Source organism: Blennius ocellaris, assembly GCF_963422515.1.
Source record: "Blennius ocellaris genome assembly, chromosome: 19".
In the NCBI taxonomy this organism is placed as follows: domain Eukaryota; kingdom Metazoa; phylum Chordata; class Actinopteri; order Blenniiformes; family Blenniidae; genus Blennius; species Blennius ocellaris.
In genome coordinates, this window is record NC_137668.1 from 5719700 (window position 1) to 5735627 (window position 15928).

Genomic DNA, 15928 nt, shown 5'->3' on the forward strand with positions numbered 1-15928 from the left:
TCCACACAACGTTGTGTTTACTGTTCACCATGCTCCCTGAGATGGAGTCCTAATGAGACGTCCTGCATTTGAATGAACTGCCTCTTCACAAAACATCAACGTCCACAACTTGATTGGGCCGTCCATGTGGGACTGATTGTGTCCATTCACACTTTTCCATACCTGTTCTGTGAAGCTTGATTTGAGGTTTCCAGATGTGATCCAGCCGCCTGCCCAGACGAGCAGTCTGCTCCTGGTACTGGACCACAGCTTGTTCAAACAGGGTGAATATTTCCACAGCAGCAGCAGTCAGCCGCTGGGTGGTCCAGTCTCTCACAGGGTCGTGGGAATCGTCCCGTCGCCCACCAGGAACAGTCTCCTCAACACCACCCTCCTCCTCTTTAATGTGTGGAGCTTCATGTTCCTCCCGCTGCACACTGGAGCTTGTCCTCTGGTGACCAATGTGTTTCTGCAGACTCTCTGGAGGGAAATAAGACAAAGTCTCTGATGTGATGATGTGAATCTTTTACAGTGACGATGGATGAGGCGGGACAGGCTGTGTCTAAAACACAAACTGTCAGGTTTAAACCTCCTGAAATCGGTATAAAATAAAGAGTTGCAAATTCAAACTGGCTTGTACAAGTGTAGATTTATTTCCCAGGGCCACAGAGAAAGACAACATGTGAAAGGAATTTCACTGATAGAGAGAAGAAGCGGAGGGAAGGGGGAGTGGAGCAGTCAGCATATCTTTTAGAAACACAAGTGCGTAGGCAGCAGCGGCCTTGCAGGTGACCACCAAGTGCACTCCAGCCCAAGTCAATGAGGAATATTGTAAAGTGTGATGTACAGGAATGTTTATTCATCAAACAGGCTTTCATGGACAACCCCAGAAAATAAAACCAAACGGTATCCACAGTTCGGCTGGTCGACCCAGTGGACCGCCCTGTGGATCTTTCCCTGCCTGACCCCCGACATCCCTGAAAACCAAAACAGAATAAAACAGCTGAGGTTCCCATGTATTTAGTCGATGGCAGGCATAACTCCCCAAGAAGACAACATAGTGGGTGAACATGTGATAATCAAAACACACATATATCAAAGTTTCATGCTATAACAAGGCTACTACTATAGTTATACCGTCTATTAATGCTAAAGACCACAAGAATATAAACTAAGAGATATAAGGTGTGTGTGAAGGAGCGTTGGTGTATTCCCTCTGAGGCGAGCATCAGCTCCAGGGTGATGATGGTTTGAGTCCAAACATTGTCCTGAGATGACAGAAAGAAACAACAGCCAGTATCTTTGCAGAACAGCGGGCGCAGATGCAAAGTGAAGACATCAACAGGTCAATGCTATATGAATGCGTGTGCGAATACATAATATTAAAACTACCCCCCTTGATAACATTGCACTATAGGTAGGGGAATACAAATTTTAGAAATATTAAAATTAGCATCAAAATGTGTATCTAAAATGGATATGCCTCCACTAATTCACCCTCTATCACTACATCATCTTTGTCATAATCAACGTCAGTCGTCTGATCTTTTGGCATCATCATTACCAAATCTAAAAGTTGGTGTCAATGTCACATTCACAACACTCATATTCGTAACAATACACCGAAAAAACATAATTCTCAGTCATTTTCACACTCACCGAAACAATATGTTGCATTAATTTAATTTCATCATGTCACACTATTCATATTAAGTGACTGAATCCCCTTTATTCATATTATTAGAGCAACATTGGAAAACTGGTTATTGCCTGACATTGCCGATGCTACACAGAACCAAGACACAGCTTGATTTCCAATTGTTGCAAAATCAGCTTCAGCTTCAGTTTCATTATCATTATTATTTTGCTTCACAATTTTATTCGCCAACTCTCCTCCCATTATCTGAGGATGTTTGATCTGGAAGACCCCATCTCGGGACTACGTCCTGGCACAAAATGTGCACAAAAACTTTAGCAAAAACTTTGGCAACTGATTGAGCATCCTTTGTTTGAACAGATAATAATATCACCCACATACTGAACGACTGCATTAGACTGTTAATTCTTCCTTGAACACAAAGTGGAACACTGAAAACTGCACCACATAAATCTACTACTGTGAAATGTGTAGAGTTTGGTGAGATTTGAGCTCATAAGGTGTATGGATCTGGCACTTCTCTTTGTTGTCTTTGTTAAATATATTTGTTTGTTTGTTTGTGTGACTAGTATTCGCATTGATTAAAAGTATCAGTTGTTATAATAAATCAAAAAGAGTAAGATTGCTTTGCCTACTTCAGAAGAATCAATTTACTCACTAACTTATGCGCTAGCTGTATGCAAACTTAACTTATGTATAGAATAACCCTTATTACCTGTACAATTAAACAAAATAAAATGCTATATAATCTCAAAGGTTCACACAAAATTGCCTAATTATCATTGAGGGATAATCACAAAATAATCCTCACAGTGGATCCTAGTACTGCTAAAATCTCAATGACCGATATGCACAGATGGAAATATTACTATCTGTAATTTCTAATCAATAATCAACTCAATTGGTCTGCGTTGGCACTTGAATAAACACAATGATCAGTCTGTTGCCAAGGTTTCTTCTCAAATTGCCCAATGCAGACAATGTTCTATTATTTCCCAAATTTGAAGAACATTCCCAGAACAGTCAATCATGAAACAATAAACCAACTATGTTCATCCCCATATTAATTATGTACAAACATACACATGTGTATTTGAAGTACACAGAGTGGTGAAAGAGTTTTGTGAATAAAATCTAACTGGCCTGTCCGAGTCAGACTGGGCTCCCGGGGCCTGCAGGCCAGAGTTCAATGTCTCATGAGCAAACGATATGTTGTAGTACAGCAGCGTTATGCAAGTCCAAACACTTCCAATCAATTAGAAGCAGCTAAATATCCACCTTCCCTTTATTGTTCTGTCTTGTTCTGACACACCAGCGGTCCAAAACAAACCTCCATCAGACGGCGGGACAAAGCACAAAAACACATTCACAGCAGGAAATCACACTCTTTCTATATGTGCACCTATTTTTCATTACTCTAGTCTTTGGTGGTGCTCATCATGCATTAACCAGGACTTCTCTGTCCACAAGAGACTAACTAGTCACCACAAAAGCTCACACAAGTTATACTAGATTACAAAAAAGGGCCAGTCCCTTGGGGCTCATAGAATTAACAGCCTTCTCGAGAGAAGTTCATTGAGTTTTAATAAACGTCCCCAAGAAAACTTCTAGATATGTATCCTAGCTAGTTACAGTAATGATTGGTGTGTGTGTGTGTGTGTGTGTGTGTGTGTGTGTGTGTGTGTGTGTGTGTGTGTGTGTGTGTGTGTGTGTGTGTGTGTGTGTGTGTGTGTGTGTGTGTGTGTGTGTGTGTGTGTGTCGGCACCTTAGTATTGAAACATGTATACTGGTACCTCACAGCAAGGAGAAAAAAGAAAAACTTCTTGAGACAGACAGAAGGAGAAAAGAAGAAAGGAGGGATGAGCTCACACACACACACACACACACACGCACACACACACGCGCACACACACACTCACTCTCACACACACACTCTCTCACACACACTCTCTCACACACACACTCTCTCACACACACACACACTCTCACACACACTCTCCTTTAGCCAGCTCACAGCTGAGGACAGACACATCTGGATGAATACAGCATCCAGTGTGAGAAAAACACTGTAACAAAGCAACAACAACAACAACAACAACACAAACATCCACAGAAGCAGACAAAGAAGTCACATAGTGGACTCATACACACTCAACCGATCAGCATCCTTGTTACACACGCCACTAAATGTCTGCTCCCTAAGATATAGAATGTTTAACCGCCGGCAGCATTATGAGACCATTGGACAAGGAATTCCCCAGTGGGCACCTTTTACCATTAAACGTATATTCTACACCTTCAGTCCTATTTCATGTCCTGTCTCAGAGGAACATTACAATAAAACCCACCTGAGGCCTTCCTAAATCACCTCAGGGTTTGCGTCCCACTGTCTAACGTGGCCTCACAGCGCTTTTCAACCAAATTAGCGGCTTTTCACTGTTACCATTGTCACATTCATACATGTATCTACCATTTCTCATCACGTGTGCACTCAGATTCTCCCTGCATCTCATCTTGGTTAATCAACGTTGAACAGTTTATGTTCACGCAGTGTTTGAAAACTGGTGTCCAACAGTCACCGACGTAGTAAAGGCGGCGAACTGCATAAACTTGCGCTGCGTCATCAACACACCTCATGGCTACTGATCAAACTGCTGACGAAAACTTCAACTGCAGCGCTGAATCTCTTTAATTCAACTGCTCAACTCATAAGTGTAACCGTGTCACACTTTAAACTCAAGGCCTGAGCTTTACTTCACAGAGAACACAGTAAACAAAACAACATGTTTTCACCCTTATTCCGCTCTCTCTGTCTCTTTTTTTTTTTTTTTTTTTTTTTCAAAACCCCAATTTAGAATGCAGCATTTTCAAACTCTTCACACACCGTTCAAACAGGTCCTACGGTACGACGAACGGCAAAAACAAACTTCACATCTGCAGAGTTACACATCCATTTGTGAAAAAGTCTCACCTTGTTTATTTATGTCGACACGGACCACAAGTCTGCAGTCTTTTATTGTGGGAATAGCAGCAGGTTTCAAGAGGAGCTTCTGAGGAAGTCCAGTTTCAAAGTACCGTAGTTCTGGAAGCTGCTTTGGTGAAGCGTCGCTCGCAAATAAACACATTCTTTGCGGATTTCTGAGGCAGGTCTGCAGGAAAAAAGTCCAGCCACATTCACCGCTGTGCTTCTTCTTTCAGCAAGACAAATAGTGAGGAACCATACTTGCACCAGAAAACACATTTTCTCCAGTGGACATGATGGTGAAAACACATTTTCTCCAGTGGACATGAAGGTGAAAACACATTTTCTCCAGTGGACATGAAGGTGAAAACACATTTTCTCCAGTGGACATGATGGTGAAAACACATTTTCTCCAGTGGACATGAAGGTGAAAACACATTTTCTCCAGTGGACATGAAGGTGAAAACACATTTTCTCCAGTGGACATGAAGGTGAAAACACATTTTCTCCAGTGGACATGAAGGTGAAAACACATTTTCTCCAGTGGACATGAAGGTGAAAACACATTTTCTCCAGTGGACATGAAGGTGAAAACACATTTTCTCCAGTGGACATGAAGGTGAAAACACATTTTCTCCAGTGGACATGAAGGTGAAAACACATTTTCTCCAGTGGACATGAAGGTGAAAACACATTTTCTCCAGTGGACATGAAGGTGAAAACACATTTTCTCCAGTGGACATGAAGGTGAAAACACATTTTCTCCAGTGGACATGAAGGTGAAAACACATTTTCTCCAGTGGACATGATGGTGAAAACACATTTTCTCCAGTGGACATGAAGGTGAAAACACATTTTCTCCAGTGGACATGAAGGTGAAAACACATTTTCTCCAGTGGACATGATGGTGAAAACTCATTTTCTCCAGTGGACATGGAGGTGAAAACACATTTTCTCCAGTGGACATGATGGTGAAAACACATTTTCTCCAGTGGACATGATGGTGAAAACACATTTTCTCCAGTGGACATGAAGGTGAAAACACATTTTCTCCAGTGGACATGAAGGTGAAAACACATTTTCTCCAGTGGACATGAAGGTGAAAACACATTTTCTCCAGTGGACATGAAGGTGAAAACACATTTTCTCCAGTGGACATGAAGGTGAAAACACATTTTCTCCAGTGGACATGAAGGTGAAAACACATTTTCTCCAGTGGACATGAAGGTGAAAACACATTTTCTCCAGTGGACATGAAGGTGAAAACACATTTTCTCCAGTGGACATGAAGGTGAAAACACATTTTCTCCAGTGGACATGAAGGTGAAAACACATTTTCTCCAGTGGACATGAAGGTGAAAACACATTTTCTCCAGTGGACATGAAGGTGAAAACACATTTTCTCCAGTGGACATGAAGGTGAAAACAGTTATCGACACAACAAAAACAGCAGCGTTCAATGTGAAGCAGCAGAGACTGAGACAGCAGAAAAGAGGCTGCGCTCCTTGACACATTTGTGGGCGTGTCTTGTTTTGGTTTCTCTGCATGTCAATCTTCCTGGAGGCGGGGCTTCTCCAGCTCTGTGCCGCGTCATCACGGTGGTGCTGCATCATCAAATAGAATCAAGGTGTTGAGCTCCCCCACCAGTGAGAACAGAGAAAGATCACTGTGAACTCAAGCTGGAGGGAATCAATGAAAAAAACACTTTGGGGATGTATATGAACCCCAAATAGCACTTTTATGATGTTTAAAGCACAGAAAAGTCGATTTAGTATAACATGGCGTTCTCTATTGACACAAGAGAACGCAAAACTGACAAAGTATCTGTTATCTGGTGAAAGCCATTCAAATGTACACATCACAGCATGTGAAACTACTCGAGTCTCGTCTCACGGCGCCAGACCAAGGTGGCACAAAGTTCACTTCAGTAGAGTGAGTTGACCTTGAGAGTTCGCTCAGGAATCTACAAGGCTTCAGCTTCTTTGTCTCCCACTTTTATTGATAGCTCAGAGTCACAGGTCACATTTCATGAAATCAGAGTTGCACATTCGAACTGGCTCATACTGGTGTAGATTGAATTCCCAGGGCCACAGAGAAAGACAACATGTGAAAGGAATTTCAGTGATAGAGAGAAGAAGCGGAGGGAAGGGGGAGTGGAGCAGTCAGCATATCTTTTACAAACAAGTACGTAGGCAGCGGTGGCCTTGCAGCTGCTCCTCCATTTCTTTTTTTTATCCTTTTACAGCATGAAGCAATGAAAACACAAAGATTTTTTTCCAACACAAACATTAAAAAAAAACCACAAAAAGCCTATGAAAGTGAAACAACAAGAGTGATGTAAAGTCAGAAACCTTCAGCAAACACATATTAATCTGTATCACAAACCGAGGAAACGGGTTTTGTGTCGTTCAAAGTGATTTGTTGCCTGGAGAAAACAATAAAACTGGACTTGAGCTAAAAAAAAAAAAAAAAAGATGCTTTCAAGTGCAAAATAAAAACACATGAACCACTCTAAACTGGAGCTGCCGTCAAGTGAGCCCGCACTTTATTTTGACTGCGCTTTTATTACCACCTTTACGGTAAAACACAAGATAGCGCACAGCCGCAACGCTGAAAGGAAACTCTTCAAAACAAAAGCCCTGAAAGCAACGATAGTTGACACAGACAGACAGACTGTCTATATACAATTGGTCGTGAAACACAAGTATTCATAGGTTTACACCCAATTTCACCTCAGTGCAATACTAGACATAGTCCTTTGTTACTACAAGAAATATGAAAGAAAATGACTGTAGGAATTTGGAGTAAAGTTCTGTTAAACTTGGAGCAAATTAACGAAAATAGACGAGGCCATTTTTTTTCGACGAACAGATCCAAGTTTAAGAGTACTTTACTCCAAATTCCTACAGTCATTTTCTTTTATATTTCTTGTAGTAACAAAGGAGTATACCTAGTATTGCACTGAATTGAAAATGGGTGTAAACCTATGAATACTTGTGTTTCTTGACAAATTGTAAACAGTATCGATCCAGCCGTCTGTTAATTCCATTTCTTTATGCACAATCTTGTATTTAGACAGATGTGTTGTCACAACAATAAAGAAGGTTCTAATATGATTAGATTGACATGTTAAGCTGAAGTTTCTGACTTTAAATCACTCTTGTTGTTTCACTTGGAAGCAGAACTGCAGCCTCACTTGTGTCTGTCAGCCTCAAAAAGAACAGCAACAAACCTCCAGCAGCCACATTCACGTGTTCATTCGGACTTTTTCCATACCTATTCTGGGGAACTGGAGTTCAAGTCTCCCGCTGGCGTCCAAGAAAATGCGTTGACGGTTAAACTCCTCCTGGTACTGGAGGATAGTTTGCTGAAACGCGCTGGATATTTCTCCTGCAGCAGCAGTGAGTCTCTCGTGAATAAAATCTCTCAAAGCCTGAAGTGAAGCCATTGTTCTGCACGGGAGGAAGAGTTTCCTCGGTCGGACTCCATAACACGGCGGAGTCAAACAGGCTGCAGAACGTTCTCCTTCTCCTCCTTCTCTCCTCCTTCTCCTTCTGCTTCTGCTTCTGCTGCTTCTTCTTCCTCTGTTAGTTGAATGGTAGTTTGCCTTCCATAGAGTTGCTCTACCGCCACCTGCTGGTTGTGGTTCCACACAACACTGATCGACAGAACAGGAGACGTCTCATTTTTGTATTTTTTTTTACTTTATTGCACAAGTACTTTGTTGCTACGCAAGTCGGGTTGCCAACTCCTCTAAAAACGAATAATAAAGAACCCTTCACTGTCAACCCAACTATGTTCACCATTCCTGGCATGGTGACGTTTTCTAGATGAAACATTATTTTAATATCTGACTTGCACCTGAATTTTAGGAGATGCATACTATTTGTGATGTGAACACGTTGAAAACAAATTGTTCAGCATTTTTTTTTTATTTCAAAATACCGACATTAAAGAATAAAAGTATTCTTTGAATAAGAAAAGTGCAAACAGAAAGTGTGTGGAAAAGTTCTAAACGTAAAATATTTGTTCCTCTAGGTGAAAGACAGCAGGGTACAGTTGGAGTAAAAAAGAAATAAAGATTGAAGTCATGAACTCAAAAGCTCTAGGCTCTACTCTCACTACAGTACCTCACTGTGGAGAGGTACTGTCAGGGCGCCCCTGGCCAAGTGGGGGCCCTAAGCAGGATTTTATTTTGGGAGCCCCCTTCCAATAACATAATAATAATATATAATAATAATAATAATAATGATAATAATGATAATAATAATAATAATAATAATAATATAATAATAATAATAATAATAACAATAATAATAAGTTACAATTACTAACTAATCAAATGAACAGCCTCTATCAACAGTGGAACAAGAACTGTACAGATGCACACGTCTGCATTTTCTGGATGCAAAGTCATCAATGAGCTCATCATATGACAGCTGCTGTGCCACTTCTGAGTTGATGCTAATCACAGCCAGGCCACTCAACCATTCTTGTGCCATTGATGAGCGAAGGTAAGTTTTCAACAACATCCCACCTTCAAGTGAAGCACGAGCCTCTTCTTGTTTGGACTTTTTCTTTCTTTTGCTAGCTCCTGAATCGTATTGACGTTTGGAAGCGCTCTCTCTCTCTCTCTCTCTCATCTCTTCTCTCTCTCTCTCTCTCTCTCTCTCTCTCTCTCTCTCGTCTGTCTCTCTCTCTTCTCTCTCTCTGCTCTCTCTTCGCTCTCTCTCTCTCTCTGTCTCTCTCTCCTCTCTCTCTCTCTCTGTCTCTCTCTCTCTCTCTCTACTCTCCACCTGTAAACAACTTTCTGTCGGCACATCTGACCGCTGATTGGTCAGATGGTGACGCTTCGCGCTTTCAATCATTGCATCTCTTTTTCTCTCTCTCTCCTCTCTCTCTCTCTCGTCTCTCTCTCTCTCTCTCTCTCTCTCGTCTCCTCTCTCTCTCTCTCTCTCTCTCTCTCTCTCTCTCTACTCTCCACCTGTAAACAACTTTCTGTCGGCACATCTGGACCGCTGATTGGTCGGATGGTGACGCTTCGCACTTTCAATCATTGCGTCTCTCTCTCTCTCTCTCTCTCTCTCTCTCTCTCTCTCTCTCTCTCTCTCTCTCTCTCTCTCTCTCTCTCTCTCTCTCTCTCTTCTCTCTCTCTCTCTCTCTCTCTCTCCTGCCTCAGGCTGACTTGGTGGCGGTGTTCTACGCGCCTCTCGGCAAAATGCAACGCATCCTTTGCGCATTGTCAGAGAATGATGATACTTTATTGATCCCGAGGGAAATTCAATTCACTTGCACAAAATGGGGCCCCCTATGGATCGCGGGGCCCGACGCACAGCGCGTGTTCTGCGTGTAGGGAGGGGCGGGCCTGGGTACTGTAGTGAGATTCTGAATTGAGGTTCTGCAGTGAGGCTCTGCAGTGAGGTTCTGCAGAAGGCTGTTTGCAGTCACACACTCCTCATGAAGCTCATCCATAGAGAAGTTTGTTTTGCCAGGAGAGATTAGAAGTTGACCTGAGTCAAAAAGCGGCGAATACAAGGGGAAAATCACACTGGTTACACCTGTGTAGTATTTTGACTACCTTTATTTATTTATCCATCCATATAATAAGTGTATAAACTAAGTTTATGATTATGTATTTATTTGTATATGTGATCTATCGATTGTATTTATTATTTATATATGTTATGTATCAAGTGTGTTAATCTGTTTCTAACAATCAGTAATGTTAACCTTGGTTTATCACGACACAGGCAGGTGTTTCATTCTCACCTGCCGACCAGGTAAAGCTGCTCAATGATCTTCTCCATGTCATTGAAGGAGATCTTCCCTGAAGCAGAGAGCAGGCGGATCAAAAAGGGCTCCGGCACAGAGTGCAGTGGCTTTCTAAGTGTTATTACACACTTTTCCCTCCAGATGTTTACTTCTTCTCATTCCTCTCTGAATTTCTGCAGCCTTCTATATGTTTTCTTCAGAGGAGTGTTGCTGGTGGAAGGTGAACTATCTCAGTCCGTCACCATGCTGCTTTGTCTTGGTGTGTTGTCCTCCGGTATCTGGGTCATGAGCAACTGGACCTCAAGCGAGATTCTGTGTCGTCATACTCGTGCGTGATTATTCTGGCAGCTCATTGGTCACAGAGCAGGAGAAACGGCAGTGTACGTTTACTGAAAGTTTTGATATAAAGCGTCCTGTTTGTGTGTCCCTTTTCAGCTCAACACGGAACACGTAGTTTTGTTTGTGAATACGGGACAATTCCGTTTATCAAGGGACGGTAGGCAACCGTAGTGGCAGGGGTCCTCAATAAGAACCCCTGCTGACTGTCAGGCCCGCGCCGGCCCATGAGCTGCACAACAGCGTGAAATATAGTGCGACTTGTGGGGGGAAAAATGTGCTGTGCCACCTTTTTAATCCTCATCCCACACTGGAGCCAAAGCCGGAGCTTGAGCACATCTGACGTAGTCACGTCAATGCTGCCAGATTTCAACTTCACAACTCGCCAGAGCAGTAAGTCAAAATAAAAAAAGAAAGAAAAAACATGACCTGCAGCGTGACAAAGCGCAAAGTCAACCAGGAAAAGCATCACTTCAACCCTGATTGGACCGAACAGCGTCGTAGAGAAATCGTAGTTCCCCAGTGATGCACAGTTTCTGGAAGATGAATGATGAACAGACATTCACTTCGACGCAAAGCACATGTTTATTCAAAGTTGCAGCAGGAGCTCCTCGTCTAACACAAGCATGCAGAAGACATAACACACCGACCTCCCGTTCCTCCTCCAGCCCTCCCTTGAGTCCTCTCTCCCACTGAACCTCTTCTAGTCTCATCTCCCTGAGGTCGAGGTTGAGCGTCAGTGAAACTTTTCGAAGTGCTCATAGGCACTGCAGCTAATCACACGGGAAGAAACCAACAGGCCATGATATACTGGGCAGAGGGCATAATGACCAAGGAAACCTGAGGCCAGCTGTGAACACTTCAGTCAACATAATACAAACATGTTTCTGTATTAAATTAGTCAGAAATCTTTAGAGGTCTTAAGATTTTCCCGAACAAACAGTTTACTTTTATTTTACCGGCAAGAAATGGCATTAACATGAGCGCAACAGTGGCATCATTGCTGGTTTTATGGAACCTTGTCAAAGCTAAGAAACCATTTGCCAGTGCTGAGTTAAATAAAAAAATGTGCAATTGATATGGTTGATGAAGTTTTAAGTCACAACAAGAAAAGCAAAACGTTGTTTGTGGAGCTGTTAAAGGTGCGTTTACACAGAGCAACGACAGGTTTGGCACGAATCTCAATTCCTGCACGCAGATCGGGATTTTGACCTGAATTCTATGATTTAGGGCCGAGGCGTCACCGACAGTCACCACCTCTTATCATGAGATACAAGTAAGAACAGGAAACGGTGGTGGACCAGTCATTATGCACCGTCAGCATTCTTGTTTCACGGTGTCGCGAATGTTCAAAGCGGCATGTGGTGGTGGGCTGCTGTGCGCCATTATGTATCATTAATGTGACAGGAATGTGGCGAATCGGGAGAATTTGTTCTATTCAGTTGTGGATTTTGCTCTGAAAGACGTGTCCAGGCTGCACCGTACCAGAGGAAACCACTGTCTCAGGTGCTTCTGGTGGAGGCGGGTGTTCACCCAGGGCGCAACTCAAGTCAGGTCCGCAGCTGGGTTTAAAAATATCTGACTCCACACACCCCAGTTATTCTACCAACAGCTACTGAACAGTTCACACACTCTAGATCGCTCAGCGTTCAGAGACTTTCCATGGAGTTGATCAGAGAGGAGGATGCTGCAGGGAGCGAATGCTGTCACGCTGTATAACTGTCATGCCCCACTCCTCAGAGGCCTCTTAGGAGCGTGGTTTGGTTTTTCCCTCTCCTGTCTCTCCTCCCCTTTTGTTCCAGGCTGTGTTTGAGGAAGTGGAGATGCTGGGGAATTCATCACCTGATTCAGTTCAGCTGCGACGACTGGTGCTCGACTCCACTCGGCGCTGGATCGCAACACTCTCTGAGTTAGTATGCCTATGCGTGTTGTCGCCCAGTTTATGTTTTCTACTAACGCCGCTTCGTTCTGCCTTCCCTCTGAAGACTCGCCGGCCTCAGCTTCCACTGCTTCCGGATTCACCGCGACCAGACCCGACTCCAGCCCCCAGTAGCTCCCGCTTCCACAACGGAGCTTTGGCTCATCTACCACCGGAGCCTGCAGAAGCTCAAGCTCTGGACACCCAAACCCAGCTAAGATTGGCTCCCCTTCTGTTCATTCCATTCTCCTTAAATAAACTGTTAACAGAGTACTCGTCTGTCTCCTGCTGGTTTATCTGCACCTGAACCTCCGAAGTCGCACCATAACAATAACGCATGTTGGGCCACTCAACCTCATGGAAGGGGGGAGGGGGGACCACATTTTGAGAACAAAGAGACCACATGCCCAGGACTGGAAAAGTTCGCCATTGGTCATGTGATTCCCCCCCCTTCAAGGTGCAACACTGAAGGCCAACAGCAGGGGAGCCCAAGAGCACCCTCACCAGCCAGAACCTCCGGAGCGGGCCCTCCTTCAGGATTGGTCCACATGGCCCAGAGCCCACCGGGAACCGGAACCAAGCAGAGCAGTATAAAATGCACCCGTGAACGTAAACAAACCCTCTTCCAAGTCGGGCCGGAGCTTCTTCCCCTCGCTGGACGAGCCGAGAACCACCGGAATTACTTTTGTTTCTCCTTTTTCCCTTTTTTCTTTTCTCCGTGCGGTGGCAGCCACACTCCTCACATGCTGAGCTGAACCCGTTTCTTCTTCCCCCTCCTCAAAAGAAGCTCCTGATCATCCTGTGGACTTTTCCCTGTCCACAGACCAGTTCAGCTTGTTTCCCTGGGACGTCAGACAAAACCAGCCCGCAGCCGGGAAATCAACGGACTTTCCCGGCCGCCACGTCCAACTAAGTAAGGCTTAGAGTCTGGGCAGGTAGTTAGAATAACGTGACTTTAATATTGCTGTGTGTTTTATTATTGTGTTTGAACTCAGGGACGCCGATCCCGTATTTTCAACCAATCTGTGTCTGCGCCTTGGATTCACTTCCACGGGAACCTCCGCACTGTGCATCTCTCTCTCTCTCTCTCAGCCTGCCCCTCTGCTCCTGGAGTCTAATCCTGCACACTCTCATTTTTAGACCCTGTGTGCAGGCTGAGACAGTGTGCAGAGCTGGACACACAGTAGGATCTGTCCTCCTTTCTCCCCCTCCTTTCTCTCGTCTCCTCTCCTCACTAACGATTGCGCAACTGAGCAACAGCTGTTCCCTTGCGCTCCTCCACCCTGCTTCTGGGACCGTGTGTAGTTCACCGTCCCTGGGATATCTCGGACACGAGACCCCAGGGAGTAGTTACACGCTTCCCCCTCGTCCTCCTCCTCCTCCTCCTCCTCCTCCTCCTCTTGCTCTCACTCCTCGGCCTCTGCCTCTGTTGGTATCCATTGTTCCAAAACAGAAGAGTTCACCTGTTGCCCTTTTATGCTAAAGTTGTGATTGCTAATTGTAAAACTGTGAGGCAAGTGTTTGCTGATGTGATGAGTCAGTGCGCATAGTAGGGCAATTAAGTTTAGAATTTTGAATGACAGTGTGTTCCTTGTGAAAACAAGAGATTTTCTCCATGAAAATTGTGCCTATTACAGAGAATTGTGTGTTGTGTTTTGAAAAAAAGTGTGTTTTAGAACTGCAATTTGAGTGTAAAGCAGGAATTGTGCTTGCAGTTGAGCAGAAATGGTTCAGGGGGTTGGTGCATGAGTTACATGTTGTGGTCATTGTGCCTCAAGTACCAGAAAATGTGTGTAAGCAATCGAGAAAGACTGTAAACTAACTAATCTGACAGTCGAGTACAAACATTTCAATCAGATTCCGGTGCAATTAAATGTCTGGAAATGTTTTTTTGTTTTTTTTATAGGTTTTTTTTTTCCAACTTGTTCATGCTACAAAATGTGTTTTTCTTCAGCCTCCTAATTCAAAAATATATCCGTCTCACTGTAGGCATTTGTAATTTCAGCGAATATTTATTCAATAAAATTGAGTCTGGACACCGTCTGTTGTTCACGCTGGACATTTTCAGAGTGAAGCTGCTTTAGGTTCCACTTCTGCAGAGAATATTAATGCTCTTCAACACGTATTTTACTGTCTGCTGTTCATTTATTTCTCAATTCTTCCAGGTTTTCTTACTCTGGTCATTTACTCCCAACTGCTCTTAGTCTGGTTCTGGATTTTTAGTTTGACTTCCAACCGTCGTCTCAGGTTTCTCACATTGGATTAGACTGGAGCTTGTTTCTTTTTAATCTAAATGTTTTCACAGTGAAGTGACTGTGGGTTTCCACCGGCTCCTTCTCAGACGAGACCATCCCACCTTTATTGGGGACGAACTTGAGCGAGTGGCTGAAGATTCGGAAGCGTGACGTTCCCTCCTCGGGCCCGTCGTTCACCAACTGGTGGCCCAGTCCGTTCCCGCACTTTCCACACAGGACCTGCGAGCGCACAAGACTTCAGAGTTCCTGCCTCACGCTGGTCACAGGATCAGTGTGTGTCTCAGACCTTGAAGGCGGTGAGCGTCTCCATCATCTTGGTCACGCTGTCCTCCCTGACGGTGTCGGTGAACGCCGGCCACGGAGACCAGTGTGCCAACTTGGAGCGACTGGAGAACAGCGGGTGGTGACGCTTGGAGCAAACGTACATTCCTGAGAGGGAAAGAAAAGTTTGGTACAACACGCTGAGCGTCTGTCTGAAACATCAACGACTTTTCCATATTGTAACGGTGCAACCAACCAGGACTCTCTTAGACAACCCATGTAAGACTGCACACAGTTCAGTCTTGTCCTGAATTAACTGCACCAGTGAAATAACAACATCAACATCAATTAAACATGACTACACCAATTGCATTCTTTTACCTGAGTGTAAAAAAGTCCACATTGAATTTGAGCTCTATTTGGGTGAAATATGTGAAGACAAAAGAGCGTGGCTTTCCAGGGAAACACTGTTTGTGCAGCCTTTCAGCTGGTTTGCACACTCACCATGACAAGAGTTTCAGAGGCTGCTTCGTTGTCACTGAGGCTATTTGAAGGTGGATTTCAAGTACTGCTCCATCCGCCACATTCATTAGCCTGCTCAGTTTTACATAGTGTTTAAATGGCTCCTGCAGTTTTAATGCCTCGCATTAATTTACTAATGTTAACAAACATAACTGTTAGGGATCTGTTTTTGTTGTTGTCTGTTCCCCCTCCCTTTTTCTGTTTCTGTGCAGGGTGTGTGTGACAGGGGGCGTGGCCGGCTCCTCCAGGAGAATGACGCACACCTG

The 15928-nt window shown here is 44.0% G+C and overlaps 1 protein-coding gene across 1 annotated transcript; it reads right to left on the reverse strand.

Moving 5' to 3' along the window:
- Positions 1-10363: 10363 nt before the first annotated feature.
- LOC308144175 (methionine-R-sulfoxide reductase B1-A-like) lies at positions 10364-15419 on the reverse strand (the record flags this gene model as incomplete). Its single annotated transcript, XM_080515233.1, has 4 exons — positions 10364-10425; positions 14981-15098; positions 15166-15308; positions 15416-15419. 4 exons carry the CDS (start codon positions 15417-15419, stop codon positions 10364-10366), a joined length of 327 nt encoding a protein of 108 aa, XP_080371359.1.
- Positions 15420-15928: the final 509 nt, after the last annotated feature.